The sequence below is a fragment of the Trichinella spiralis genome (assembly GCF_000181795.1).
Source record: "Trichinella spiralis strain ISS 195 chromosome Unknown Scfld6, whole genome shotgun sequence".
NCBI classification, from domain to species: Eukaryota; Metazoa; Nematoda; class Enoplea; order Trichinellida; family Trichinellidae; genus Trichinella; species Trichinella spiralis.
Window position 1 is genome coordinate 5763926 of NW_003526945.1, and position 27031 is coordinate 5790956.

The 27031-nt window shown below is 33.5% G+C and overlaps 10 protein-coding genes across 10 annotated transcripts; 4 read left to right on the top strand and 6 right to left on the bottom strand.

Moving 5' to 3' along the window:
• Positions 1 to 1738: 1738 nt before the first annotated feature.
• Tsp_09704 (conserved hypothetical protein) lies at positions 1739 to 4450 on the bottom strand. The gene is made up of 3 exons (XM_003374295.1): positions 4226 to 4450; positions 3152 to 3367; positions 1739 to 1858 (listed from the first exon to the last, which is right to left on the bottom strand). Exons 1-3 carry the CDS (start codon positions 4448 to 4450, stop codon positions 1739 to 1741), a joined length of 561 nt encoding a protein of 186 aa, XP_003374343.1.
• Positions 4451 to 6144: 1694 nt separating this feature from the next.
• On the bottom strand, positions 6145 to 6489 carry Tsp_09703 (hypothetical protein). Its single transcript, XM_003374296.1, has one exon. The coding sequence runs from the start codon at positions 6487 to 6489 to the stop codon at positions 6145 to 6147; it is 345 nt and encodes a 114-aa protein (XP_003374344.1).
• A 76-nt stretch (positions 6490 to 6565) lies between these two features.
• Tsp_09702 (conserved hypothetical protein) lies at positions 6566 to 6949 on the top strand. The gene has a single exon (XM_003374297.1). It carries the CDS (start codon positions 6566 to 6568, stop codon positions 6947 to 6949), a length of 384 nt encoding a protein of 127 aa, XP_003374345.1.
• A 937-nt stretch (positions 6950 to 7886) lies between these two features.
• Positions 7887 to 9149, top strand: Tsp_09701 (conserved hypothetical protein). The gene has a single exon (XM_003374298.1). It carries the CDS (start codon positions 7887 to 7889, stop codon positions 9147 to 9149), a length of 1263 nt encoding a protein of 420 aa, XP_003374346.1.
• A 3741-nt stretch (positions 9150 to 12890) lies between these two features.
• Tsp_09700 (putative RNA recognition motif protein) lies at positions 12891 to 14019 on the bottom strand. Its single transcript, XM_003374299.1, is given in 6 exon segments — positions 12891 to 12948; positions 12965 to 13063; positions 13133 to 13311; positions 13408 to 13554; positions 13639 to 13776; positions 13849 to 14019. 6 exon segments carry the CDS (start codon positions 14017 to 14019, stop codon positions 12891 to 12893), a joined length of 792 nt encoding a protein of 263 aa, XP_003374347.1.
• Positions 14020 to 14142: 123 nt separating this feature from the next.
• On the bottom strand, positions 14143 to 15869 carry Tsp_09699 (hypothetical protein). The gene is made up of 6 exons (XM_003374300.1): positions 15846 to 15869; positions 15460 to 15668; positions 15095 to 15170; positions 14674 to 14742; positions 14478 to 14567; positions 14143 to 14325 (listed from the first exon to the last, which is right to left on the bottom strand). The coding sequence occupies exons 1-6, from the start codon at positions 15867 to 15869 to the stop codon at positions 14143 to 14145; spliced, it is 651 nt and encodes a 216-aa protein (XP_003374348.1).
• Positions 15870 to 15962: 93 nt separating this feature from the next.
• Positions 15963 to 17121, top strand: Tsp_09698 (hypothetical protein). The gene is made up of 4 exons (XM_003374301.1): positions 15963 to 16048; positions 16350 to 16473; positions 16874 to 16930; positions 16987 to 17121. The coding sequence occupies exons 1-4, from the start codon at positions 15963 to 15965 to the stop codon at positions 17119 to 17121; spliced, it is 402 nt and encodes a 133-aa protein (XP_003374349.1).
• A 996-nt stretch (positions 17122 to 18117) lies between these two features.
• Tsp_09697 (DNA repair protein Rhp54) lies at positions 18118 to 19350 on the bottom strand. Its single transcript, XM_003374302.1, has 5 exons — positions 19221 to 19350; positions 18840 to 19162; positions 18604 to 18783; positions 18385 to 18548; positions 18118 to 18307 (listed from the first exon to the last, which is right to left on the bottom strand). The coding sequence occupies exons 1-5, from the start codon at positions 19348 to 19350 to the stop codon at positions 18118 to 18120; spliced, it is 987 nt and encodes a 328-aa protein (XP_003374350.1).
• A 3695-nt stretch (positions 19351 to 23045) lies between these two features.
• Tsp_09696 (putative actin subfamily) lies at positions 23046 to 24663 on the top strand. Its single transcript, XM_003374303.1, has 9 exons — positions 23046 to 23295; positions 23343 to 23443; positions 23499 to 23596; positions 23654 to 23748; positions 23810 to 23967; positions 24039 to 24100; positions 24169 to 24283; positions 24340 to 24426; positions 24502 to 24663. The coding sequence occupies exons 1-9, from the start codon at positions 23046 to 23048 to the stop codon at positions 24661 to 24663; spliced, it is 1128 nt and encodes a 375-aa protein (XP_003374351.1).
• Positions 24664 to 25172: 509 nt separating this feature from the next.
• Positions 25173 to 26346, bottom strand: Tsp_09695 (thyrotropin-releasing hormone receptor). Its single transcript, XM_003374304.1, has 3 exons — positions 25591 to 26346; positions 25389 to 25498; positions 25173 to 25311 (listed from the first exon to the last, which is right to left on the bottom strand). The coding sequence occupies exons 1-3, from the start codon at positions 26344 to 26346 to the stop codon at positions 25173 to 25175; spliced, it is 1005 nt and encodes a 334-aa protein (XP_003374352.1).
• Between the last annotated feature and the right edge of the window lie 685 nt (positions 26347 to 27031).

The window sequence follows — 27031 nt, forward strand, 5'->3', positions numbered from 1 at the left end:
TTTCTAACACTTCCTTCTCCTAAAAAGTAATTACGAATTAGAAATTTAGAAACAAATCGAATGAATTTTAATATTATTACCATGCACTTTTATTCGGATTCAATTACTTCCCGTAACATGGCTATTGCGCATTTGTTTACCTGATAATATTCATGCAAATGACATAACAGATAACCGCAAAAGTTAGCAAAGTGAACACTTACGACGCTTGCGGTTTGATTTGCAGGAAATAATGTTTATTTAACAGCAATAATTTCAGAAATTCAATTTAATTCAATTCAACTGATCGTAGAAAAAGATACATTAGTGAAAATTTAACAGATGCGATGTCAAAATGTTTCATGTGCAGGAATTGGCAATATCTGCTTCCTATAAAGATAGTTACTGATGGCCGACTTCCCTATGTATTAAGATATGCAGAACCTCAGTTTCAGAGCCCATTTAGTCCACAACTATTAGGTAGTTTCCGGTGAAACTCTCCAAAACACTATCATTTATGAATGTGAAAATCAGGCAATCCAAAAAGCCCAAATTCTAGGAAAAGGTTTTCGCTGATTTTCGCAAAACAACCAAGTCTATAGCCCATGAAATTTTTAAATTTTCGAGAAAAAGGTTTTTCTTCAGTATTTAAAGAATTGATTTATATCGATCAGAAATTATTAGCGAACTACTATGAACTTATCCGCACTGACTTTGATTGCGTATTTTTTGAGATGTACCAAAATAGTAAAACTGAAAATTGGACGTAAACGACGTTGAAATAGAAAGGAATGAAAAATAAAAGTGCAATATGTGTGCATATAAAATCGTTTGATTAATTTTCACGACGGACGTATCAATGTTTACAGCAACAAAAGATGTTTATTTTAATAGGTCTGTCCCGTCTGTAAATCGAATCTAATCCCTTCTGTAAATGTCAAATGCCTAAACAATTAGGTGTTATTCAAAATTTACATATTGAGTTGGAACAGTATTGCTTGAATTTATCAGCAAACTATTTTCAATGCGGCGCGCGTTTTTAGAAGCATCCTGTCTGTTCCTGTTAAGAACTATCCTGTCTATTAGTGATGTTTTATTTTTTATATCTTCGCTATGTCATACTAATGGCGGTTTTCAACGTGTTTACCTACTGGAATATATTAAGTCACGAATCGCGTTCATTTTTAGCTAGAAATAGAAAAACAATAACTAGAACAACTTTCAAAATAACATCACATAAAAAATAAAGTAATACAAAAATTAATTTTTTGTGCACTGTAAGCATTTTGATAATAGAAACAAAATGAAAACAGTTTACTTTTAAAAGAATATAGTAATGCATATCTTGAAATTAAACTCAGCTTGAAATGAAGGCAAACAATATTGATGAATTATTGCGATTCATGAAAACAATTACATACATACAATTAGCAATTAATACTAAGATTTTTCTGCTTGGACATTGTATGAACTTATGAATTGCATGATCATGGTAGTCGGTGACTTAATTCAACAAACAGAACACATTATATCCATACTGCATGCAACTGCTAGAAAATTAAACATAAATACGCTTGTTAGATGAATTCAGATTGATCCCTTATAACATGTCATGCCCTAATGCATACATGATGATAAATCAATCCAATATTTTAAACAGAATGCAAATGAACAGAATGGACAGAATACAACAAAATTTGTTTTACCATTTCGCTTGTTCTGGATTTCTCAATCACGTCATAATGCTGTTTGTATTCATCTACAATGAGCTGCATATGGAAAATGCAGTACTCTCATCCCTCCGCCAATGAAATAATTGAGGATAGCGTTTAAAGAGTTCTGCTATCCCTGACGTCGAATTACGCAACGCTTGACAATTCTGAAATCGTTCAGTAGGATAAAATATTAACAGAAAGAAAATTTGCTTGTCCTAAAAAGCACACAGTTAAAAGGCAATAGTTAATAAAAATCAACAAAACTTCAACATCACCTAAACAGAAATGCCAATATCATATCTAAAAACAGTCCAACATATTCAACTATCCATCTGATCATGCACTTCGATACAATAATTTAGTATTTACAAAATGATAGATAATAAAGCGTAATATCATACTGCCTGTAGTGATATTGATGATATGTAAATTTTAATCAAAGAAATGCTATTGCAGTGTTCAAATTAAATTAAAAATATAATGCAATAATTCAATTTTTACACTGAATTCTGATGATGAGATGTCAAATTATATTTTGACAAATTAAAATTAATCTTTGAATTCAAGAACGTTTGGATAAACATGTGCGTTGGTCAGATTAAATTTTATGCCGAAGAAAGAGAGAATTGTCAATAGCAGCTGAATTTCGAAAATAAATTATCAAAGCAGCGGCAGCAAGGAGATGATTAAGCTGTGTCACACAATTTTTTCTGTTTTTCAGCTATTTCAGCGATTGGGTTTACATTACTAATTTCAAATCTATTTCAAAACAAAACAAAAAATATAGTAAATTTTATTTTTAATAATTTTAACATTAAATCTTCCAATAGCATTTCTATTGAAATTAATTATATAAGTGAATTTGAAGAATAAAGCATAAATTTAATTAATTAAGCATAAAGCATTTGAAGCATAAATTCATTGAAAATAATTTGGATGAGTAGAAGAATATGAAATCGAATCAGTTTTTTGATGACGGACCAAGAATTTTTTCAAGAACATCCCTCTTCAACGTCGCCGTGCTACCAGGAGGGGCTGGTTGTTCCGAGAGATCTTTCATCATAGTCTTTTCCTTCTTTCCATCATTAACATGTAAATCATACCTGTGGTTTCTAAAACAGCGCAAACCTTGGCAAAGCGCAACAAACTAAACATTTCGCACCAAATTAAAACGAAACTGGATTACAACTGACGAACAGTGCAATCGAAAGCTGTTGTAACTTTAAAACGCTTACGCTTTAAACAATTTTCCATTTAAAATAACCCGTCAGCATTGTTGCTTTTAAAGTAACACTCATAATGTTAAATTATTTAAAGTAGATGTTATTGTTCAATTCCAATTTTACAATTGTAAAATAGAAATGAACTCTAAATTGTGTACAACAAATAATTTTTAAATATTATTCAAATATTTTTCTGATCCATATTTCTTCAGATGGCAGAATAATGTTTCTAACACGCTCTGCAGCTTCCGTCTCTTCGTCACGCTCAGATTCACTTCCAGTAACCGTCAGTTCAACTAGCTTTTTAATCACATCGTTAGCATTGCTCTTAGCAATGGCTTCCTCAGCTTCCTCATCCTGTTTTGTCTCTTCAATACTTTCATTCGAATCAACCTGCTTCTTCTCAGCTTTCAGTTGGTGATCATCCAAATTCGGCTTTTTCAAAGCATTCTAGTACAACTGAATAAAGAAAAAAAAGATAAATTTGCAAAATTATTTTCAAATTACTTGTCATCATTAGTAGATTTTACCGTTTCTTGGTGGATTCCGGTGGGGTTCATTTCCTATTCGTTGGCAACAGCTTAAAGAGATTGAGTTTTCCACCTTTCGCCTAGGCCCTAGGGCAAACACAACCGTTGAACTATAGCTGCTATGTTCAACGCTGGCCTTTACATGTATGTGCTGCATTTTAGAGTAAACATTAATCTAAAACTATAAACTGAAATTACACTAAAGTGAAGCACCATTGCTGTTTATCAATAATGAAAAATAATTTTCAATTATCTTTTAGGAATAGTCGAAACTTTTGATAAATTTTGGGTTTTTAAAAAATTATTTTTTAACAATTTTGCACTCTTTTTGTTTTGCCAAGTGAATATGAAGTTCAGGTTCAGTGCAAAGCTAAAATAACACGTAATCAGTAATGGTATAATAACGGAATGGTAAAAATAATAAAATAAACGCTAACAGATTAGGCATTTGTTGTTTATTTTCTTTTTGGAAATTTAAAAATTAATTCTGACAATTATGTTTATTTATACAGCTGATTATAACTGCATTAAAACGGGCAAATTTTAACCGAAACTGATCTAGGAATTATGTCAGTTGTTCGTAACGAAAATATCGAAAATACTATTTTTTATTACTCATTACACACATAAACTATTCATACAATTATCTTTTTTACAATAGTCCCAAAATTTCGTTCAAGACGCGAGTTTCCAAACTGATGTTGTAAAACCTTTAGTAAGTCTCCAGAAACATTTTCTTCTCTCCTCCATGACCAATTCCATCGTATGCCTTTCTTACAATGTTGTGAATTTGTTTTATTGCTGTGATCATTTTGAAATCATCGACGGTCCGCTTACAAATCAAATTCACTTCATCACCAATTCGTAAAACTTCATAACGATGACGAAGATTGTTATCTTCAACTGACCTGGGCCAAATTGCTTCGATTAGCAAAATGCTTTCAATAATTCCATTTTTAGCCACAACAGAAAGTATGATATTGTTTGATCTTTTCTTCCGCATCACTTGGAAAAATTCCTCCTTAGAAAGAGTTGCACTGTCCGCGTAGGGTGTATTGTAATACCTTGCGTGATCATGATCAGACAGTCAACTTCGCCCGTAGTAACAGCGTGGCAGAGCAATCATACTGGGCACAGTACTTCTTTTTCATCCCATGCAGAGACTTAGCATGCAGAGGAAAGTCCTGATACCACCCACAATCGGTTGAGAGATATGTGAGCAACGAAAATTTAGAGTCGTGAGTTGTTCGTAACGACGTCATTGATGAAGACGTGTATCAAGTATACCACATTGTGTTGGATATGCGGGATCGGCAGTTTCGGAAGAGTTTCAAACTGAAACTGATGCAATATAATTGTTGATGATTTATAACAGACGTATGAAACGCATTGATATTTTTGTTATCTGTCATCAATTTCATCATAGGCGTAAACTAACAGAAACCGTGGAGTCCATGGCTGGCAATGATTTCAGCGGTCTATCCGTCCGTTTTAAGCTGATAACCAGCCATAACAACTGTTGATACTCGGTATGAAAGAAGAAACAGCAAACTTTCTCGAAAGTTTACTTTAGATGGGTGCAGCCCGCTGTCTACTCATTAATATCGTTTCCAGCTTCTTTCAGTGAGTTCTTCTGGAAGTTTGATTTCCCTTGCCATAGACAATGAAAAGATCTAGAAAATTAAAAACCAACAAGTGTTAAAATAAAAATCTGAAATGAATGAATGAATAAATAATAAATGAAAACATTACCAACATTTATCCCAATAAAACAGCACTTGTTAACGCTGATAAATGAGATTTCAGTTGCTTGCCAGGTTTCAAAATTGAATCAGACATGAAGCTCCAACATCAAACGACTCTAATGTTAATTGATGTTGGAATACAATTTTTTCTGAGAAAGGAAAATTTATGAACTTCGATCTCGTCTTCGGTGAAATCAAACTGATTCCTCACATTTCTTCGTACTGTAGATCTATAAACAAAATACAAACAATAATAATAAATCTCTAAAATCAAAAATTGAAACTAAACTGCTATAAGAAAATTTTCCACTGTAAAATTTACAAGAAAAAATAGAAAATTATCTTACTTTGCGAATACAAGTTGAAAGAAATGGAAATATTAAATATAATTCCATATCTCAAATTCTTGCTTCATGTTCATATCTGCGCCGATTTGTGTATGCCCAGCATTTGATCAAAATCAATTATTTTCCAATCAGTAGTTTTGACATGACGTCATTCTGAATTCTGATCACAACCTCCAACAAACGGATGAGCTTTGAGACTGCAAGCTATGATGCTCCTTTCGTCTTCACCGCTATTTCAACTTTTTCGTCGTCTTTATTCCAATTCGGCTACGATGTTATCTTTGTAGAACCCACTTTCACTTCATTTCATGGATGCTACCAAAATTACAACTCGTCTTCTACGTTCTGTCGTTCATGCAATTCCATGATGCTTCCAAATTCATAAAATGCACGCATACTCTGTTGTGCTGGACAGAGAGAAATAGATGTGATTCAACTTTTCTTTCAACAGATCTTTCTCATTAGTTTCTCCATGTTAACAGACATTTCAGATCGGTTCACATCTCGTGAAGTAACAAATCTTTGAGAGAAATTATCCAACGCCGATAGGATTATCATCTACCAATGTGATATTGTGTAAGGGATTTTTCGTCACAGCAGGCAGATCAGACACCGCCTTGTTGTTCACCGTTCGAGTTGACCATACAGACGCCTACTCTTCTTGAGGAAGACATAAGGTGTGAATAATTTATAAAACAAACACCAAACAATCTTTTCAAATGTTTATCACATCGTGCTGCTAACAACCACAACAAAAAATCACAGCACGATCGATCGCTCACCAAAACTGCACACCACCAATCACTGCCACGTGTCTGCCCACTACCATACTCTGCCACTGATCGCCAGGTCCAAATGTGTCTACTACGGTAGCCGAGTTCTACGGGGTCGTGGTTCACGATCAGCTCGATCTTACATGATCTTCCTCCGCTGACTCTGGAATATAACATGCATCATCAGCTTGCCGGGACTGTTACCATTGTATAGCGGACGCGGACCAAGATAACAATTCTATTGCTCCAGAAAATGAAGCGGAAGAAACGTAAAGCTACCGTAAGAAGAATTGGACTTAAAGATCAGAGGCGGAATACGGTAGAACCGATGTACGTGTATGTGTGGGAGGTGGCGTGTTGTCGAAGAAGTTTGCGGTATAACATCGTCGTCGGTCCTTGCTTTTGGTTGTCAATAAAAAATATACTCACTGTTTGTTGTTTGACTGTCGCAGTGCAATCAGGAAAGCGCGAGGCAGAAAGAACAGGAAACCCGTCGGTCAATACCGGCCCGTCGCCAAATAGCGACGAACGCACCAATAACACGATGGAGGAAGCGAATGAGCCTGCTCGAGGGAGCGGCTCGTTACAATTGTTTAGCCAGCTCCTTTTTCATAATTCAGCCAATGATGCGTTCTGAAATTATATTTCCAAAGCTTAATATTGTCAGAAGATAATTTACTAAACAACACCCATTACATAGCAGTGAGTGCTCTTCTACCAAAAGCTGTAGTTAAGACTAATCTACAGTATCTATTAAAAGTTTCAGGTATCAATGATATAATGATAAGTATCCATGAATAAGTAAAAAATATTTTTTACTTGAAATTACCACTAACACGCGATTTATTTTCAATTTAATTAACAAAACAAAACTTTGGAACAGCACATTTAATTATATGGGCATTTTTATTGTAAACAAACCCATTGTTATTGTAGCGTACAGAACGCCTCCATTGCTACTGATGTGCAGGTTCAGTGGACTGTATTGTCGTTCTAGTGGCGGTTCGATCGGTCGATTAGATCACCGTTCAGGAGAGTATAGGTATAGATAGATATGACAATAATTTGGATACATGAAATGTGCAAAGTTCTTTCTCACTATACCTAATGTTTTTGAGGAAAAACTTTAATACACAAATATTTCTAAATGATTGAAAATAACTACTTTTATGTTGCCGAAATTTTCCTGCAAAGTATAAATCACCTATACTGACTATCAGTTAAATTTATAATATATCGATATTGATGAGCTATTATTTTGTGAACCAGTTGCTACTGGTCAGAAAAATAACGATTATATTTGAAATGTCTAATTTTATTGATTTAATACAAAAAAGAGAAAATGAAACCATAAAAGTATGAATTATGTATTAAAAGCAGACGTAAAATAATTTAAAGTTTATTTTAAATTTTGTTTAAAATTTAAAGTTTTATTGTTTAAAGTGTTGCATATACTGCGACGAACACTTGAACTGTTTTAATTAGTTTTCCTATCAGAACAGTAGCATTCGGATACTATGCGCCAAGGGAAAATTTATAAAGTGACAATTTACTCGGGCATCACGAAAATAGAAATGCCCATCAAATCAAGCACCACCGGCAAGGAGTTGTTAGCAGCAGCCTTAGCTAAACTCCAACTTCCGAAGTATGACATTTTCGTCTTGGTTGATAAACAACGTCGACCACTGAAAATGAATGTTGCAGTGAGGAAACAAGTTGCTCGAAATGACCCTACGTTGAAAATGATAACATTGTATCATTCAACAGAGTTGGACGAGACGTTGATGTTGAACGACGCCTTCGTGGCCATCCAATATGTTGAGGCTATTGAAAATCTAATTTGTGGGAAAATAATTTTATCGTATGAAAATTTAATTCAGTTGATTGCTATTGCTATCCATCAAAGTTTCCTAGCGCCCAGCGGGTCAAAATGGCGGAACATTCCAAGGATACATTGGCTTAGGAAAAGATTCAGAGTTAGCAGAAAAAAATGGATGAGTGATGTAAATGAGAAATTTCATGAACATAAATTCAATGACAACATCCAGGCCATGAAATGTTTTTTGGCCCATGCGAAAAATGCGGGCACTTTCAGTAATCAGTTACTTTTTATAGCAAGTAATTACGCTCTCATTGGTATGAATAGGAAAGGCATCCACTTTTATATTGAGAACAACTACGAAGCTTACATAAATTGGAGTCAGCTTATCTCAGTTAAGCAGAATAAGAGAAAGGTAACCGTCAAATATGTTGAGAAACAAAAACTGACGGTCAGAATAATGTTCAAAAGCCGAGGTGATGCTAAATCATTTGTCAAGTTCTGTAAAATCATACAAAAAGTGGAACACGTGGATGCCGCCTTTTACTCTTTCAATCCAATAAATGATCAGCTGGAGTCATCGTCGGCAGAAAGTGAATTGTGGTCAAAATGTAATAATTTATTTCAAGATGTAAACCCATTGAATGGTGAAAAATCATTCTTTAATGAAAAAAATTGTGGAAGTAATAAGAAAGCAAGAACAATGAAAAAAACTCATACTGATCTCGAAGAACGCCAAGAAGCGAATAAAACAAAAGAACATTTAAGAATTATACGAGAGGTTATTTATCTACAGGATTATTTACTAAGAAGAATTGCATTACTACGAGCCTCTTTCAATAGGCAGAAACACTATGTGAGTCTGAATACGGCATATCAGACATATAAAAGCCAATTCAATGAGTTCAAAACTAATGTGATTCCACATTACACGAAGAAGATGAGTAAAGGTAAATATGAATGCAAAAAAGAATATGGAGGTGAAATTGAAAGCAATGGAGAAAAACATGATTCCTGAAATAGATTAATAGTAATGCTGCCACTTTTACTTAATATCATAATCTGCTTGATCTGATAAATTATATATTTTATAGATTATAATAACAATAAAGAAGAACTGGAAAAAGTACTCAAGATGAAAGAATCCTTCTTATAACTGAACTCCATATAGTGATTATAATTTGCAAAAACTTTCTTTAAAATTTATAATAATTTCAATATTTATTGATTACATGCATAATTGTTCATGTATGCATACTGTTGTTATGTTGTTATGTGTGTGTGTTTGTATGTTGATTTCATCAATTAAATTTTTGTTGTGAATAATTTCTAATTTTAATAAATGTCATTAATAAAATGAAAATTCACATACCTTTAACTGACACATTTATGAAAAACACATTTTCTAATGCGCCGCGATTTTCGATAAACACAGAATTAGTTTTACTGAACTTACTGGTGGATAGGTATAAAGATGCAAATAAATACCAAGCATAAGCCGATTAATTTGATATAAAATATGAATTGATTTAATTTCTTGCATTTTTAATAAATTGTTACCGCCGGCTACTACATTTGATACAATGCCGCATTAATTAAGCATGAATTGTCATTTCAATTACTTTGATGCTTAATTGAAAATAAATTTCAATTTACTATGTTGTATTTAATTTTAATGTTATATATTATTATATCAACCGTCCATTTCTAAAACCACGTTAATCTATTAAATCAAAAAAATGAAATAAAGACTTGCTTGATATCACAGAAAAACTTGATATATTAGCAATTTAAACGGGCGTCATTTATGCTATGAAATAATAGTTTTCTTTTGATATGGAGTCGAACATGGTTAAGTGCACATATCCTTTAAGTGCACAAAACTTTGGCCTAAAAAAATTCCCTGTAGCTAATTATGGGGTACAATAATGGATAAGTGCACATTTGGACAAATGCACAACTTGGTTAAGTGCACCATTTTGCTGAGGTCCACGGGATTTGCTGCTCGCAATATGCAGTCCTTAAGTGCACAATAGGCACGTCCCCGGCCACCTTACGTTTATCATCAACCATAACAACTACTGACACTCAGCAAATCAGGCTCTTATTGTTCGCTATATCAAAATAAGCACGCGTATCACAGGCAGCGTGAACTAGCCCAAAGTCAAAAGAAGTACTGCTTTCCAAGGAAGTTACTCACAAGAAAACTATTTCAAATTTGGTGACAATTCAGTCACTTTTTCACGGAAACAGCATAAAGCAGACAAGCACAGACTGAACTGAAGATTAGCTAGTAACGCTGGGGTCACAAAATATAATTCAAACCTACTTTTCTGACTATTTTACTTGGAATAAATGGACGCTTTTATGCATTAAACCTATTCGTGAATGTTAAGTTATGATTCCTTTCAATTGCTCTGCATAATTTCAAACTTTGAGTAAGTGCATGGAGATTCTTGGCAAATTTTATGTGTTCTTAACCAAGTTCGACTGCATAAATACTTTGACATGAAAAACAGTATAACATTTTAGAATTTTGATGCCAATTTTACTAAGCATTCGTCGCAAACTAATAATAAAATTATCATTTTATTAAGACTATTATAGAAAATAGAATAGCTTTCTTTAGTGATCATGAAGTTCAAGTCATTGTGGAGCGGAATAATAAAATAAAAGAATCTTACCTGGCGCTCTTGTTAGTTCTGCACGTCCGTCAGATGAGCTGAAGCACTGTTACTGATAAGAGTATTTTCAGAAAAGGTGGATTTGTACAACAAACAAACAAACAATTTAATCAACGTAGCCTAACAACCCTAAACCACAACACTGAATTACTTTTCTTTCTGAAAACTGAATTCCACGCCCATCTCAACAATGTATCTCAATCTCATCTTACGTATGTATCTCATTAATAATAGACTGCTGTAATTTTAGAACAACTGAAAGAAATTCCTGACGAACCGCTCGTAAACTTACATCTAAAATTATACCTGAATAAATTACACACAGAGTTATGTATTATTTATTAATATTACTTATGGAACAATATAAGGAAATATAAAATATATTGAAGTACTAATACGGAAAAATACGAATGGATTATAAAGTTAATAACTATTCCGCTTTTTGAAGAATTCTCTTCAACCTAACAGAAATGAAACTTCCAAAAGAATAGGCGACTTCGTATCACTGGAATCCATTCTCATTTTGTACTCTTTCAAAAAATGTTGAATCATTCTCGAAAAATAAAAATAAAATAAATGAAAAGCAAATTGAGTATGTAAAAACATCGAAACGTAAAAGTAACTTGCCTGACTTGTGAAAACATCGAGCTGAAGTCGCCTATCCCCTCAGTAAACAATTGTTTCCAATGAAGCTCACAAAGCAAACAAAGTTGATGCATTCGCATGGTCGCATGTAAATTTTCATTATGTTAATCTCTACTGATAATTACGAACAACAGCAATCTTCTGGTCGCATTATTGGTTCAAGCTGATTTAGAATTAATGCACATGAAGCATGTATATCAGTTTGCAATCACTTTTTATTATTTAGATTTGCTCTTTGTGAACTTTATTTCAACCTGCCACAATGAGGAATGCATTTCTGCTGACTTATCCAATTTCTGTACTCTTTTTTTATTGTTTCGCTAATTTAATGCATTTTGATCTGTAACTACGTCATGAATGTAATGCAAATCATAATTGTACAACAGATTCTTGATAAGATGCAAATGTATTTCATATTTCAAATTCTTCTGAAAAAAGTTTACTCACTGAAAGTGACAAATGTTAGTTTATACATTAATTTGTCAATTTTTAACTATTTACAGGAAACTTTCAAATATAATTGCTATTTACAAAACTGTTGAAAAAATAAAAAAAATAAATTATTCTTTAAATAAGTTTACAATTCTGAATTTCAGGTAATGATACTATATACTTATTGTTAAGTCGCTAAAAAGTTTTAAGGAGGCAGTGGGTCATTTATACAACATATAAATATATATGTACCCTTATAAAATGCTAGAAATGAAATTACATTTCAAAATGAATAACGGCTATATAAATGCAGTCGTTACTGGGTGCGTTATACTGATATGCGCTATGCTTGAAAACTTTTATCATTTACATTTTATTATAAATGTATTATGCTAGCCTTCGTGCTTGTGGAGTTTCATGATGAACTTGTGCATGTATATATGCGGTAGACACATTATGCGGTTGAAGAAATTTTTATAAACAGAAAAATCACAAATTTTCACAAATGGGTGACTACTGACAACGAAGTTCACGCTATAATCGAATAATGAGAAGTGCTATAGTAAAAAAATATGTTTGCTTGCGAGAAATGGACATGATATGGGTTTTAAAAAGGGGACAAATTTTATGATATGAATTAACAGCAACAGTACAATAAAAAAAATCGTAATATATTGTGAACGACCAATATGTACTCCATACCTGAAGTACTGCACATGTTTAAGCTGTAAATGTCATTTGTCAATGTCGTTTGTTCTTTTTCTATAAATAACTTTCTTTTCTCTGAAAATAAGAATAGAAGTCATTATCATCAGTTGCAATACATAAAAGTAAAAGCAAAAAATTAGCGCATTAAAAGTAAGTACTACTGATAAAAATGTTGCCCATTTTAAAGGCAAATTCGGTTGGTTTTATTTTTCTGTGTAGATTTTCAGAAACTGCTTCATCAATGGTTATTTTTCAGATAACTTATAGAGGCTTTTTAGAGTAGACAGTGTTTACCTTGGAGTGATCAGAGCTCGAATGACGCGGTAAGTTTGAAAGCTCTTCTCAGCCCTAGGAAATAAATTACTTGTTATAATGTGCCATTTGAAATTTTTTCATCATGCATACTGAACGACCACAGCGTCTAAATTTGTGTGATTCTCTTTCCTTACTCGATCTGCGCTTCCTGTTTATTTCAAAAAATCCAAACAAATTTATAATGCTGTCAAATAAATGTAATACTAGTCAGTCTTACCTTGTTGTTGACGATCGAACTTTTTTACTTTGGGCTGATTTTGAATCTGATCTTGAATGTGATCTTGAACTTCCTGAAGACTGACGCTCTTCCATTCGGTCAATTAATCGCCAATAGAGTTTAAAATTACAGTAATCAACTTGTACATGACAATTAAAAGTTTTTCCGGATTTTAGGCGCTGCAAAGACATTCTCCCTTATTGAATGCAAATGAAAAACAATACAAGGTTTACATGGAAAGCATTTCTCGCATCGATTATGTATTTATAAACTACCACTGCCTGACGCATGTCTGTGTCGACAACCAAGCCAGTAACCTGGCCATATATGCTCATTTTTCGAAGAATAAACTCCTTACTAGTATCTGCAGGCAACTCATTTATCCAAATCAAATTATTTTGAAGCGTCTTTGCAAATCCAAACTTGTGAAATTGTTAAAAAATTATTAATTTTACAAATTTTATATTAATGAATGGCATTCAAAAATAAATAAGTGTGAAAAATACTTTCACTCTATTTCGTCCAATAGTTGGATTAACTTTCAAAGCGGCAATCGCCTTTTCCGCTGATGTAATATCCGCAAATTGAATAAAACAAAATGGGCGACCCAAAGACTTGAAATGTGAATGTTTCATTTGTACATCCTAAAATTTATATATTTAAGTCAACTACGAATGAAAAAACGTTTTTTAAAAATCAAAAAAACTTGCTAAAACATCGCCGAACTGTCTGAAATACTTCAGTAGATGTCGGACAGTGAGGTGCTTGCTCAATTTTCCAATGTACAAAGTGCGACAAGCAGTTTTATGATGGTAGTCCCCATCACCAACATAAGGACAATTGTCATTATCTTCAATGTCCATTGACTGCTTTGCTAAGGCGAGCATTATAGGCTTACCAAAAAATAAATCATTTCGTGCGTTTCGCACAACTGTCTGCGCAGTCTCTTTACTTAAATTGACAGTTGAAAAGAGATCATCCCCGAAAATATGTTTCGTGTTTCTTACTTCTCAAAATGCAATATTGCGTAACGATCGGATCGGAAGCCGATCACTTTCACGTCCGTTACTTTGCCAAGCCTTTTGAATTTGTGATACAATCCGCTCTTGATGCTGAAATCTGATGAATGATTTGGCAAATTTGTAACTATTACTGGAACGCGCATTTTTTTCAATATGAATGATTGCAATGCTCTGAAATAACAATAATAAATGCTTTCACTATAATAAAAAGCAATTACGGACAGTTTGTGCTGCAGATGTTTAAAATCAACTAGTGAAATTTAATCATTTGCAAAGATGAGTCATATCATACATAGAACAATAGAAGAAACGAAAGAAAAAACCAAAAACGCATTATATGCTGAATGCACACCAATACCAAGCGATGAAATGCTTTCCCTCCACTTTGTACTGCTGCCTTGATGCAGGCCATACTGAATTTAACCAGTCGCCAACGCTTTTAGTGTTTTAAAACCTTGCTTCGCTACACAGTTGTCCCCTGCAAATGTTATGCCCAGCATACCGTTAGAACGCATATACCGCGAATGTTGAGGGACCACTGTAGCTAGCAGAGACTGGTTGTATTGATAGATTTAAGAAGCGAACTAACTTTCATAATATATTCTAACAACTACAGAAACCAACGATCAGTTCGTAGAACATGAATGACAAATTATGAACAGCTGCAGCGGAAAATGGAATGTGTTTATGAAATAATTTCTTGCTGTAAAAAAATTCATTGTGAAAGAAAATTTAAGAAAAAACAATTAACTCTTTAACGCTTTCATCAGCAAGAAACACAGGCTTGAGAGACCAAAAGAATCAAACCTTCATCACAACTATAATTATGATCAATAAGTTATGTAAACATTTTTTATAAATATTTCGAACAAAATTTCTTGTACGTATTCTGACATTGATTGAAACCGATTTACTACTATACAGACATGCTATAACAAACGACCCTGATGAACAGTGTTGCGCTTAGCGTTGTTTTCCAGGAACGCACTATGAGCGCATTAAGTGGGGTGCTTATTCTATAAGCGATGAAATGAAAATACTTTTCCTACGGAAAATTCACGTCAGTTAGTTGCAATTTAGATGTAAATTTCCATTATACACTTACAAAGTTACCTCATTGATAGAAAGTGCATTAAAAAAAGTATTTCTATATTTTCTAACAGAAAAGAGTAAAAATTATAATAAGCTTTATACAATAGAAAGAAATTTTCTTCATCAGTTGGTAATATTAATATTGACCTCTGAACCAAGTTGTAAAAGTTGAAAAGCAAATTTTATGTGTAGAAGATGTAAATGAAAAAAAACTGCCGAAAATATTTACCAAAATAGATGATGAATAATAAATAATCTGCAGCAATGTACAGATGAAGTATTGTATGGAAGTAGAAAATTGAACAAGATAATGGCAAAAATTGGAATATGACCAGCGTTGAGCTTTGCTCACTGTATGACAAAACGGTAAATTCAGCAAGTGAACTGAGAAGTGACGATTCAGGATCACAGTTGAAACGAAACTGCAAAAATGGAGAAAGTTGAAGCGCATTTTATACTGGACTAGTGAAAGTTTATTGGTTCAAAAATGTCTAGCGACTCGTTGATTTGATGAAATTTCAAGTGGCCAATTTTATTGGCACAAACGTAAATAACGCTTCCAGAAAAGAAAGCATAAAGCAAGCAGCGAAATATATAACTGAACGTAAACAAAAGCCCGTCATCACAAAGAAAAACTGACAATAGCCATGACGAACGGCAGAGAAAATTATAGCGGGGCCAGAAAAAGCGGCATATCAAAAAATATCCATTATAAAATGGAAACACGTCGAGTGTTTGGTTCGACAATTCTGCAAGTTGTAAATTATGATGTGCTGCTTTGCAGAACGAAACGAAAAATAGCGTTACATATTTGCAAAAGCAACGAATGAAAAATAATTCAACAATTTATATGCAAAAACAATTCGAAATCTATTTTTGCCTTGTGAGAAAGTTGAACAATTAACGCTTCGTTGCATTTTGTGTTTTGTCAAATTTCCAATGACAACTTGAGTTAAAAATCGGCAAATGGAATAAATAAAAGATTGGAAAATATTCACCATCTTGCTTATCTTCAAAAGTGATCTGGTGAAAAGCTTGCCGCTAGTATAAGAAAGCAAAGTAATAAAATGGGTCAGAAAATGAAAAAGAAAAGTAAAATAGAGGGACAGCGCGGCTTTTGTTGATCGCTTGCCAAATAAATCTTCCATTGAAATTGCCCACAAACATGTGCTACGTACGGGTACACATATGCTGCTGGCACATTTCAACGAAAAGCTGAAACTGTACGTGCTAAAATAAATAAATTATACCGCTTAATAAGAATTCTCGTAATATTTATTAAAAAGAAAAAAAAATATTAAAAACAATTAATTATATACAAGCTTTATTTAAAAAATAACTAATAATTATATTATATATATATAATTAAAACAAATTGATGTTAATTTTTCACTTTTCACATATTAACATCTTGTTCATTGCACAGATATAGCATGGATAATGTATTAATTTGAGAACATTTGAACAAATGACACTTTGTTCGAATATTGTCCATGGTATACAAATCGATAATTTTACATTCAATCATTTTACCTAAGATTTCAATTTAGCTAGCAGTTTTGACGTGATTGACAGCAAGCTTGTTGATTGTAGCTGTTCACATTTTTTAGCTTGTCGATGAATACAGGTGGAGCAACAGTTGGTCAGCGCAACTGGGAAAACAACATCGCGCACTGAAGTGATAGTTTGCGAAGAAATTTGTTTGCCATTTGTGAAAATGAAATTAATTCAATTATGCAGATTTATTTGTATCCTCAGAGGAAATATTCACATTCGGCCGGTGCTTGTTTCAACAAGCCGTTAACGAACGGCACCTATACGCGTTCTGGATGGCAATTATTGCAATATATCGAAAATGACGTGCAATTGAACTGATTCCAAGAGGGCAAATAAATTGCTGCGCAGTTTTTGATTTTTGACAAAGTTTGCGAGGTCATCGTCGGATTGATGTTGAACAACAATGCATATTTTCCCACCAAATATGCTAATCTGATAGTTATTGAAAACACAAAAGAAATATTAATCAGATTTGTACAAACAACTTCACCATCTTCAATCGACGACAATTAGGATCAGAATTGTTGCTGTTGCTGGCGTTCAAGTGACGCTCAACTGTTGTAGAACAATCTAGCGGTCGAGTGGAGTTGCGGTGTACAAAGTTTTCATGCATATATTTTTTTCATTTTCCACCATTTCACAAGCTTTTCTCATTCATAAATTCAAAAACAGAAATGCTTTTCTTCTTCTTTTTCTCAATGCCTATTTTTATCGTCTCCCCCCCCCCCTTAAAAGAAAAAAAATGGTTCGCTTGAATAACGAAAATTGAAAATAAATTATCATATCATTTTTTTTCTTTTTTCCATTTACCAGAAAATCACAAAGCGTGTCGAACGTTTCCTATCAGCGAAAAGCAAGAAGCGTTTTCATCAAATTCAGCTTTTGCTTGGCAACGAACAGAAGAGAGAGAGAGAGAAAGAAAAAAACAGAATGCTTTTCTCTCACCTCCGTTGGTTAGATAAAAACAAGCAAACGATACTGCATGCCAAAAAAATCAATACTTGACAATTTCTGAAAAAAAAGAGCAACAATTTATCAATTTTATAATGCAAAATATTTTTCACTTTTCAATAACTCGCGTCGATCTTTTTCCACATGCTCCCCCCTCCCCCAGGCAATTGCAAGCACCTGCTAAAATGGGAAACGGACAATGGAAATTGAATGTGGAAAATAATTTTTTTTCTTCTTCTTCTTCTAAACTTTACAAAAGTATCGTTTTATTGGACTTTAAACTATTTTGAAAGTAACGAAAGAAAAAGCTGAAAATTCTTTTTTTAACATATATATATATGTTATAATTGAAATAAAACTATTTCACGCATCGTGTGATTTTTGATAAAAGCAAAATGTCATCAAACCACTTTCCCATATAGCTTTGATCGCATTGTCCGGAATGCGACGTTTATCTTTGCTATGATGCCACAATGCCAGGTCTGAATTTGTGTCCGCATCTTCTGGAGGGGAAATTGATTCAACTCCACCAATACAACGCTTGCATTTCAATCTAGCAAAGCAAAAAAAGAAAAAATTCATTATTAATAATATTCAAATAACAATAAATAATAATAAAGCATCACTGACGAGTCGTGTGTATCAGAAATTGTATCCGACTTCATGCGAAACAAATCTTTCAATTGATCAGAGCTGAAGAGGCTCGCCAAATTTTCCTCATTATCCACAACACAAGAGCTGAGCGCTTTTTTGTGCGTTTGACGTTGAAATATTTTTTCCTCAATTGATCCAGTCTGAAATTCACAATTCTTCTTAATCATCAATTTTTACACACGCTCATTTGCATACAGCTAACAAACGATAAATGAAACAAATTTTCTTCTGTCCATCACGCCAAACACGCGCCATTGCTTGACCATCGTTGGCAGGGTTCCAGTCCGGGTCGAACATCACCAGCCGATTGGCGCCGATTAAATTCAAACCACACCCACCCGCTTTGCTTGACAACATGAATACGAAGGTGGAATTCTTGAAATTATTCAAATTTAACACAAACAATGCAAACGACTAACTTATTCACAAACGCCAACTTGAGGATCGTTGAAATCGGCCACTATTTTAGCTCTTTTCTTTTTAGTCATCGAACCGTCCAAACGCACAAATCCATAATTTCTCAAAATGCACAACTGTTCGAACAGATCCAAAGTTTGCGTATAATTGCTGACCAGTACAACTTTGTCATCAGTGTTCGCTTTCACGTAAGCCAGCAGTCCGTCAAGTACACGCATTTTGCCTGACCATTCTGGTCGAATTTGTTTCTTCACCGAAAAGCCGGGCGGAAAAAGATCTGAACAATTTTCAAATCCGTCCGTCTTTTCAATACACTTTTCATATATCAGAGCAGGATCTAACAACAAAATAATTTTATAAAAAAATTAACGTCTCACAACAAATAGAAAATTTACGATTGCACAATTTCTTCAGATTGGTGATCAATGCCAGCGCTTTTGATGGCATATTTCCAGTGCACGCATCCCGAAGTTGGGATGCCATTGTTTTCGAATTCAAAAATCGTTCATATAGTTTCATTTGCATATCAACAAATTTGCAGCACAATATCAACTCGTCTACAACACACGCGCATCGTCAAGAAAACAAAAAATAGGCTAATTTCATTGAATTAATCCTGCTTCAACTTAAAAAAAGATACTTACATTTCGTTGGCAAGTATTTAGTGAGAAGCGCTTGGGTACGACGAATTATACATTTATTGACAATTTCCAAAAGCTAAAGTGGAATTTCAAACATTCAACATTTTCAAATACACATATGGAAAACGAACTTCATCGAGCTTTTCTTTGCCCAATTTTTGTTGCTGTTCCGACGCATCCGCATCACGACCTTTCAATATAGGATTTTCAAAGCGTCGTTTAAATTCGTTTGCTGTTCCCAAAATTCCAGTGTTGACAAAATGCACAAGACTGAAGTATTCCAATAAGTCGTTTTGAATCGGTGTTCCGGATAATAAAATTCTACGTTGGCATTGTAAACCAGCTAAAGCTTGATAAGTCTGATTTTCACAGTTTTTCAATCGATGTCCCTGTCAAAGTGCAAAACTTGTTCAAAATATGAAATCAGAAACAACAAATTTGCCATTATTATTATTATTATTATTATTATTACTTCGTCACATATAACTAAACCAACAGGATATTTGTGAAGAATGTCGCAGTGAAGTCGAAAAGTTTCGTAAGAAATTATCAATATAGGCGAAATTGAACGACGTGAACGCTGCACCATAAAATTCTCTATAAAATTCGAATGTAAAAAATGTTAAACAAAAATAAAAAATATTCATCAAAATTTCTACCCAACGTATTATTAATGGCATCTTTCGATCCACCATCTATTGATATTGGAATCACTCTATTTTTCAACCATTTCAAGACTTCATTATACCAATTCTACAAAAAATAACACATTTAAAATCCATGTAATACACTGAATCACCACTATACATACCTTGACAAGACTGCTCGGGCAAACCACAACCGCTTTATCAATTAGTGCCTTTGCTTCGGGACTCTGACGCTAGAATACGTGTAAAAAGAAAAAAGAAAATTCAGTGAATACGTTTTCACAGCAATAAGCAAGAAAAAAAATTAATTACTAAATTTAAAAACAAGAAACCATATTCCCCCATCCGTATCTGAGTATACATATATATGTGAATAAAAATCATTAGCATAATTAAACTTCTGCACATTAAATATTAAGTATCATCTCTATTAAAATATAAAATTAATTATAAAAAAATTAATTAACCTCTGACAATGCGTTTTCCAAAAAACAATTTACTTAAAATATTGTTGAAATTTTGCATGTGATTAAAAAAAAACAAACCAACATAGTCCACATGAGAGTGATACACTGAAGAGTTTTGCCTAATCCCATCTCGTCTGCCATTATACAACCATAGCTGCCTTCGATTCTCTTTCCCGTAACACAATCATACATAAACTTGACACCTTCTCTTTGATGTGGTCGAAGAATTTTCGACAATTCTGGATCTACCACAACATGAACTAATTGTTTACTTCTAAATATAAAACTGAAATATTGCAAAAAAAAACAAGAAACAAATCATACGCATCTAATTTAAGCTTCTCATGCTTGCCAATTTCGGGTGGTTCAAATAAAACAAGAGCACCTTCTTCGTAAGGATCATGCAGCGCTACTCGAGCACCACTTCGACGAAGACCCAGTGCTTTGTTTCCATAAGAACTTCCTAAATAAAATCCATTAAGCAGATTAATTTCGAACGCAAAAAGACTAACCATTATAATTTGGGATAGGAACTTTGAAGGGTTTTGACAAAATTTTCTTAATAAATTCTTCCTAAAGCTAAAAACTTGTACAAAGAAAAATAATACGATGGCGATGTAAAAGTACATGATCTGATTGCCCTGAAATATTATGTTCGTCTTTGTTGATGATAACTAGCGGCTTTCGAAGGGCAGAAATCAACGATTCACGATCATATTTGTAAATTTCTTCCTCTATTTTAGGTTTCTTTCGCCTTACCGTTGTCGTCTAAAACTGTATAACGTTTCCGTGAAGTTAAAACTGCAAACGGCAGATTGCAATGCTCTCATAAAATTAACAAAAAAAGAGCTAAAACGCTCATTAATGACGAATATTGTACAAAATTTAAAAATAAAAATAAATAAAAACAAAATAATATTTAAACCTCGGTTAACTTAGCAGCTAACGGTACAAACGGTACGCTATTGCCAGTTTGCGATGGAGCAGTGCTTCTGCGCTAAATAAGTACGAAAAAAATTACTTGCTATAGAATGTGATATTTATTCAAATACCATAATTTGTTGATCAATTCATTTTCTTGATACCAATAAAAATCAAAATGATAAAAAATACGATTATATAGTTTGAAAATTGCACACGAATCTACAGTAAGTAGAACTCAAGTGATATTTATCAATTTTTCAAAAACGACATTTCATGTTGTTCTTTTGCAAACTTTTTGGCTTATTACAAAATTTAATTTATTTGAATTTCCATTTAATTTTTAATTTAATTTAAGTTTTCATTTAATTTTTCATTTCAGTATAAGTGAATTCAAACCATCGGCGTTAAACCACTGTCCGGCGTTCGTCAATGCTTATTATCTTCATCCCTGCATTATTATCAATCAGACAATTATTAATAAATTAATACGGGCAGAAATATGCAATAATTAATCAGTAAGTTAATGATTTATTTATCTGTAAATTTTATTTGCAAACGTATTTATATGTACATTTTCTCTGCATATATTTACATGTTCCAATGATAAAAATGCTTTCAGTAATAAAAAAAAATTTACTTAGAATATTAAATATTTTTTATCACTAGATTTCCATGTCTCAATCTCATAATTTTGATTTATTAATCTAGTTTACATCATCAGAAAATTCGACATACAGTATTCAAAAATTTTCTACCTGCATTTTACAAACTTGTAAATGACCGTATGAATTTGATTTATTATCCAGTTTCTTGTAACAGTCATTAATTTTACTTGACAGCTTTTAATTAGCCTTATTTTGTTACTTAATTAATATCATTTTTCAATCATCTATTGCAATGGGTAAGTTATTTGAAGTTTTGGTACATTCTTGGTTTTGGAAGAGTTTGTGTTTAAAATAAATGTAAAATATCTGTAAAGAGTTAACTGTTTGTCAGCATTGACTTTTTATCTATATTTTGAGTGATACTAATTTTAAATGTATGTTTAATAAAATAATTGTGAAAGAATCTATGCATATGTTTCTTTACTTTTTGTATGTACTTTTTGAAAAATAAAATATTAATTTTTGCATTATTGTAAGATATTTTTGAGATTTTGAACGAAGTTATTACTTAATTTTAATTTATTATTGATAAGATTTGTATATGCATGCAAGAGCATTTGTTTTTTTACAGTTCAATAAATATATATAAGTTTATAATTTTATCAAAATCATTTTTTGTAATAATGAAATAATTTTTTTTGATTTAGATCCATTACCTATAATTTTCGATGCTGGTCATCATTCACTTCGCATTGGTTTAAGTGGAAGGAGAAAGCCGGAGGTGAATCATATGTTCAAAAATTGTGAATTATTAATTTCTATAGACAGTAGTTTAATAGTTTTGTTTTAATGTTATATTTGGATCTGTTATATAAATTACAAATATTTTCGTTTTTGTTTTGAACGTGAAATAAACTGTTTTGTAATTAGATTGATATGTATCATTGGTATGGTTGCAAGGATTATCCCATGAGTCCACAACTCCCTTCAACGGATTTGCCCGAGAAACCCGTTCGACGAAACGCTAGACTGAAATTACCTTTTAAAGTACCAATAACAATTGACGATGATGAAGATATACCGTTGACAGTGGCGAGCCAGAGAAGAGAACTGTTTTTCGGTAGTGATGCTCTGGACAACACAAACCATAGTCTCGGGATGTATTCATTCTTAGAGAACGGCATAAGTATGCGTGAATGTTTTGCATTTTAGTTTTAATTGATTACTTTTCAGTTCAAGACTATGACTTTTTTGAAGCTGTCATGTACCACATGTATGCACAGCCAGGCTTCGGTGACAGTTGCGAGCATAATGTTTTCTTTACAGAACCTCCAGTATGAATTGTTGTTTTTTTTTGGTAAATTTCTCGTGATTTTGCTTTTTGTTCAGTGGAATAAAAATGAACATCGGAAAAGGATCGCCGAAATGATGTTTGAAACGTTCGATGTTCCGTCGATATATTTTTATAAAAATGCCGCACTGGCTGCGTAAGGCAGTTGTTGTGTTTGCTATGAATCTGGCATAGGGAAAACTTGTAATTTCAGATTTGCAAATGGGCGCACCACTGGACTCGTCGTGGACTGCGGAGCCACGCACACGACTGTAGTTCCTGTGCGTGAAGGTTATTGTCTTCAAAAGGGTAAATGGATATTATTATCATTATTCTTGCTTGATTTGTATTGTTGAAACTGTTGTTCCAGGTTTGGTAACTACCCCCTTTGGAGGTGATGCGATGTCGGCCTTGTGTGCTGAATTGATGGAAAAACGGCAAATCAAAGTCATACCTCCAAAAGAGGAAGTGGATAAGCCGTTTATTTCGAAAGATTTTGTTGAAGGTTTGCATAGTTTTGCTCACTGGGTATGTGAATGTGATGATTGATCATCATCGTCATTGTGCTGGAAAATGTGTTAGGTTTTTGTCAATTGTAGAAAAATGTGGAAAACTTCAAACGGAATGTTGTTGCTATACGTGGTGGTGAACAGCCGTGGTGGTAAGAATGAGATAATTTTGTTAAAAAAGAAAAGTTCTTTTTTAAATTTCTCTTGAAACATATTTCAGCGATGTTGAGAATTCAGAGGAAGTTGATTTCGATTTTCTCGGTAGTGGAAAGCATTCTTTTGGTATTGAACGTTTTCAGCTGGGCGAAAATATGTTCAGTTTTCCTGTTTCTGGAGTAGGAAGCTTTCTTTTACATGTTGCATTATTAGCAGTCGTTTTTTTCGTTTTAAGGCAACAAGTGCATTAGCCATCAGAACTGGTGGAATTTGGGGTAGTTTGAAGACTAGCGTTGGCAAAATTCCAATCGAATGGAGGCAGGTAGGAGTGAAATAGTAGTTGTAGTGTATGGTCAGTTTTATTTGTCATCTCTGTCAGCGAGTGATTCTTTTTTAGTCGTTGAGCAATGCAATCATCATTACTGGCGGAAATTCGTCGATTCAAGGTCTTGACGATCGTTTGGTCCATGAAGTGAATAGCAAAAAGCTGCGAGTATGTTCGTCTATAATTTTCACTTTCATTTATTTCATCATTGTACAACAACAATTATTTATCTAATTTCAAAGAGTACGAAATTGAAAGTTTGCATACCGCCGCCGCAGATTTGTCGTTCTTATTCAGCATTTGTTGGCGCTTCATTGATCACGCGTTTGGTATTTATTCTCTTTTCTTTTCTTTTCTTTTCTTCTTCTTCTTTAAATTTTAATAATTATTATAAATTTAGGATGTAATGGAAAACTTGTGGTTGCGCAGAAGAGATTATGAAGAATTTGGTGTACTGGCGTTGATGAGTAAATGTCCTTGATTTTGTTTTGTTTTGTTTCTTCTACGAGAATGTTCATGAGGATTTTTGATTTTAAACTTACTTTGCCGTTTGTTCGTAAGTTGTCTTAGCTTCAGCTTATGATTGTTTCCAATAATAAAAAAAATATTTGCACTGTGATGGTCATTTTGATCGGTAATTTATTGGTTTGTAATTGTAATACATAAAATGATCGTCCACTTGGCTGTGTCACGTTGTCAGCATGGTTGTGTTTGTGAAATGATGAAATGTTGAACAAGGGACTTCATTTTCCAGTGATCATGCGGAGCAGTTGTCTGAATACTTGACGAAAGGCTCCTCGAAATTTGGCCGACATCGCGTGATACAGGATGGGATTCAGAGCACAGTTGATGTAGATCATCGTTTTAGCGACAAGCAAGTACCTGAGATGGAAATTTATGTAAATATCCGTGTAAAAGTTGGTCAATTTCAACGTTATCAGCATTCAACAAATTCTTACCACTTTTCAATCCAAGGTTGACTTGCGAAAGAATTGTAAACGACCAATCCTCGGTATGGTAGCCAGCAGATTGTAAACGTGAACACAATTGCGATCAGCATATTTACAATCTGAATTCACAAGTTTTACTATTAAACAGTTGAACAATAACGAGGGTCTATATTAGCTTGTTTACTTGTACACGGCTTCGATTGGAACGTACCGACCGCCTGGTAGAGACAATGCAAAAATTTGCCGAAGTCATTTCGTCGATTTCGACGAACGAGCCAAGTTTGCGTTTCAATTTGGTGGACGTTTTTTTACAACATAAATCACGATAATTTCCATACAAGGTGAAAACGATTCGTCCATAAACGACGATGTAGAGGAAAAATGGAATCCAATAGAAGAGCAGCATGTCGGTCATGAATATAGCTTTGTAATTGCTGCGATTCATTTTGAACGTACACCGACATGCATCTTTCCAGTCTTCGTAGTCGAGCGGCGACAAGCCGGTCAGAAATAGCCAGGGTGAAGTGTACAAGACGCTGAAGATCCAAATGAAGCAGATGATCATCTTGGCCCTTTTTATAGTACATATGAATTGTGCTTTCATTGGGTGGCATATTCCGATGTATCGTTCCAAAGTGAAAGCGGCTATTGAAAGCGAAGACGCGTTGATGGCCAGAAAGGAGAGAAAAGTCAAAAGACGACAGCCGATTTCTCCAAAAATGTACACATCTTCGGGTACGTGCATCCAGACAATTTCAGTCGGAGTGGAACTGAGAAAGCATAGACAATCCGCAGCTGCCAGAGAAACCAAATAACAATTGGTCGGACTAATCATACCTTTCATCGACAGTACCACACCAATTACCAACAAATTGCCGAATACACCGACCAGTGCTGTGGTACTGTACGCCAACGTGGCGGTCCAACGAAATTCAGCTGGTAAATAGGCTTCAGAACTGTTTCGCATCGTGGGAAAAATACTCGACAAATTTTCAAGCATATTTTGCAACGTTTCATTCGTTTGACTTTCTTGTCTCATTATAATACCGCTGTTCTGCTTCTTGTCACGACTTTACTCACTTTCCAGCATCGCTTTTCGACGTTTTGTCTTTTCAACGACGCAATGAACAAATTTTCAAATATACTTCCAATTTGAACTTGATTTTCATTTACCTTAACAGTAAAAATTAGAAATTATTAAAATGAAGAGTTGAATTTTGCAAAATAAATGCAAATTGGCTTTCTTTTCTACCAGAAATTACATTTCAATCAATAATTCGATCAAACAGTTCAACAACTCTTCGCTGTTTACAAGAGTTTAAACTTGATTTAAACTTCACACGCGCCAATGATGAATGCAAACAGTGAAAAACTCCATGCTGTGTTTTTCAACCTTTATCCATTTTTATTCAGTTGTGCATGGAAAATTGGACAAATTATAAAAAGAAAAGTTGAATAAACTGAACGATGACATTCAAATAATTTCACAAAGTTGAAACATATTATTGATATTCAAAAGTACATTGTATTAATATATACATATATATATATATATATATTTTAACAAACGAATTTAATTTGAAAATCTGTTAGTTTCATAAAAATCACATTTCATTTTCCTTTCTTTCTTTTCTTTTATTAACTGAATCACA

What these genes read in the sequence shown, in the direction of transcription:
- Tsp_09704 (XM_003374295.1), bottom strand. Translation starts at nt 4,450, where the DNA reads ATGCGGAAGAAAAGATCAAACAATATCATACTTTCTGTTGTGGCTAAA. An exon ending in TAAAACAAATTCACAACATT is followed by an intron (nt 3,368 to 4,225) that starts GTAAGAAAGGCA and finishes CAGTTGTACTAG; the next exon opens with AATGCTTTGAAAAAGCCGAA. An exon ending in AGACGGAAGCTGCAGAGCGT is followed by an intron (nt 1,859 to 3,151) that starts GTTAGAAACATT and finishes GAACGATTTCAG; the next exon opens with AATTGTCAAGCGTTGCGTAA.
- Tsp_09703 (XM_003374296.1), bottom strand. Translation starts at nt 6,489, where the DNA reads ATGTTATATTCCAGAGTCAGCGGAGGAAGATCATGTAAGATCGAGCTG.
- Tsp_09702 (XM_003374297.1), top strand. Translation starts at nt 6,566, where the DNA reads ATGAAGCGGAAGAAACGTAAAGCTACCGTAAGAAGAATTGGACTTAAA.
- Tsp_09701 (XM_003374298.1), top strand. Translation starts at nt 7,887, where the DNA reads ATGCCCATCAAATCAAGCACCACCGGCAAGGAGTTGTTAGCAGCAGCC.
- Tsp_09700 (XM_003374299.1), bottom strand. Translation starts at nt 14,019, where the DNA reads ATGCTCGCCTTAGCAAAGCAGTCAATGGACATTGAAGATAATGACAAT. An exon ending in TTGGACGAAATAGAGTGAAA is followed by an intron (nt 13,555 to 13,638) that starts GTATTTTTCACA and finishes CAATTTCACAAG; the next exon opens with TTTGGATTTGCAAAGACGCT. An exon ending in GTTCGATCGTCAACAACAAG is followed by an intron (nt 13,064 to 13,132) that starts GTAAGACTGACT and finishes TGAAATAAACAG; the next exon opens with GAAGCGCAGATCGAGTAAGG.
- Tsp_09699 (XM_003374300.1), bottom strand. Translation starts at nt 15,869, where the DNA reads ATGACGGGCTTTTGTTTACGTTCA. An exon ending in TTTGGTAAATATTTTCGGCA is followed by an intron (nt 15,171 to 15,459) that starts GTTTTTTTTCAT and finishes CATCGCTTATAG; the next exon opens with AATAAGCACCCCACTTAATG. An exon ending in GTGGTCCCTCAACATTCGCG is followed by an intron (nt 14,568 to 14,673) that starts GTATATGCGTTC and finishes GGTTAAATTCAG; the next exon opens with TATGGCCTGCATCAAGGCAG.
- Tsp_09698 (XM_003374301.1), top strand. Translation starts at nt 15,963, where the DNA reads ATGGAAACACGTCGAGTGTTTGGTTCGACAATTCTGCAAGTTGTAAAT. An exon ending in AGAACGAAACGAAAAATAGC is followed by an intron (nt 16,049 to 16,349) that starts GTTACATATTTG and finishes AGTAAAATAGAG; the next exon opens with GGACAGCGCGGCTTTTGTTG. An exon ending in ACGAAAAGCTGAAACTGTAC is followed by an intron (nt 16,474 to 16,873) that starts GTGCTAAAATAA and finishes CGATGAATACAG; the next exon opens with GTGGAGCAACAGTTGGTCAG.
- Tsp_09697 (XM_003374302.1), bottom strand. Translation starts at nt 19,350, where the DNA reads ATGCAAATGAAACTATATGAACGATTTTTGAATTCGAAAACAATGGCA. An exon ending in TCTGAAGAAATTGTGCAATC is followed by an intron (nt 19,163 to 19,220) that starts GTAAATTTTCTA and finishes TTTTGTTGTTAG; the next exon opens with ATCCTGCTCTGATATATGAA. An exon ending in ATTTCTGATACACACGACTC is followed by an intron (nt 18,308 to 18,384) that starts GTCAGTGATGCT and finishes TTGCTTTGCTAG; the next exon opens with ATTGAAATGCAAGCGTTGTA.
- Tsp_09696 (XM_003374303.1), top strand. Translation starts at nt 23,046, where the DNA reads ATGTATCATTGGTATGGTTGCAAGGATTATCCCATGAGTCCACAACTC. An exon ending in ATTCTTAGAGAACGGCATAA is followed by an intron (nt 23,296 to 23,342) that starts GTATGCGTGAAT and finishes ATTACTTTTCAG; the next exon opens with TTCAAGACTATGACTTTTTT. An exon ending in AGGTTATTGTCTTCAAAAGG is followed by an intron (nt 23,749 to 23,809) that starts GTAAATGGATAT and finishes CTGTTGTTCCAG; the next exon opens with GTTTGGTAACTACCCCCTTT.
- Tsp_09695 (XM_003374304.1), bottom strand. Translation starts at nt 26,346, where the DNA reads ATGCGAAACAGTTCTGAAGCCTATTTACCAGCTGAATTTCGTTGGACC. An exon ending in TTGTCTCTACCAGGCGGTCG is followed by an intron (nt 25,499 to 25,590) that starts GTACGTTCCAAT and finishes TTGTGAATTCAG; the next exon opens with ATTGTAAATATGCTGATCGC. An exon ending in CAACCTTGGATTGAAAAGTG is followed by an intron (nt 25,312 to 25,388) that starts GTAAGAATTTGT and finishes TTTCCATCTCAG; the next exon opens with GTACTTGCTTGTCGCTAAAA.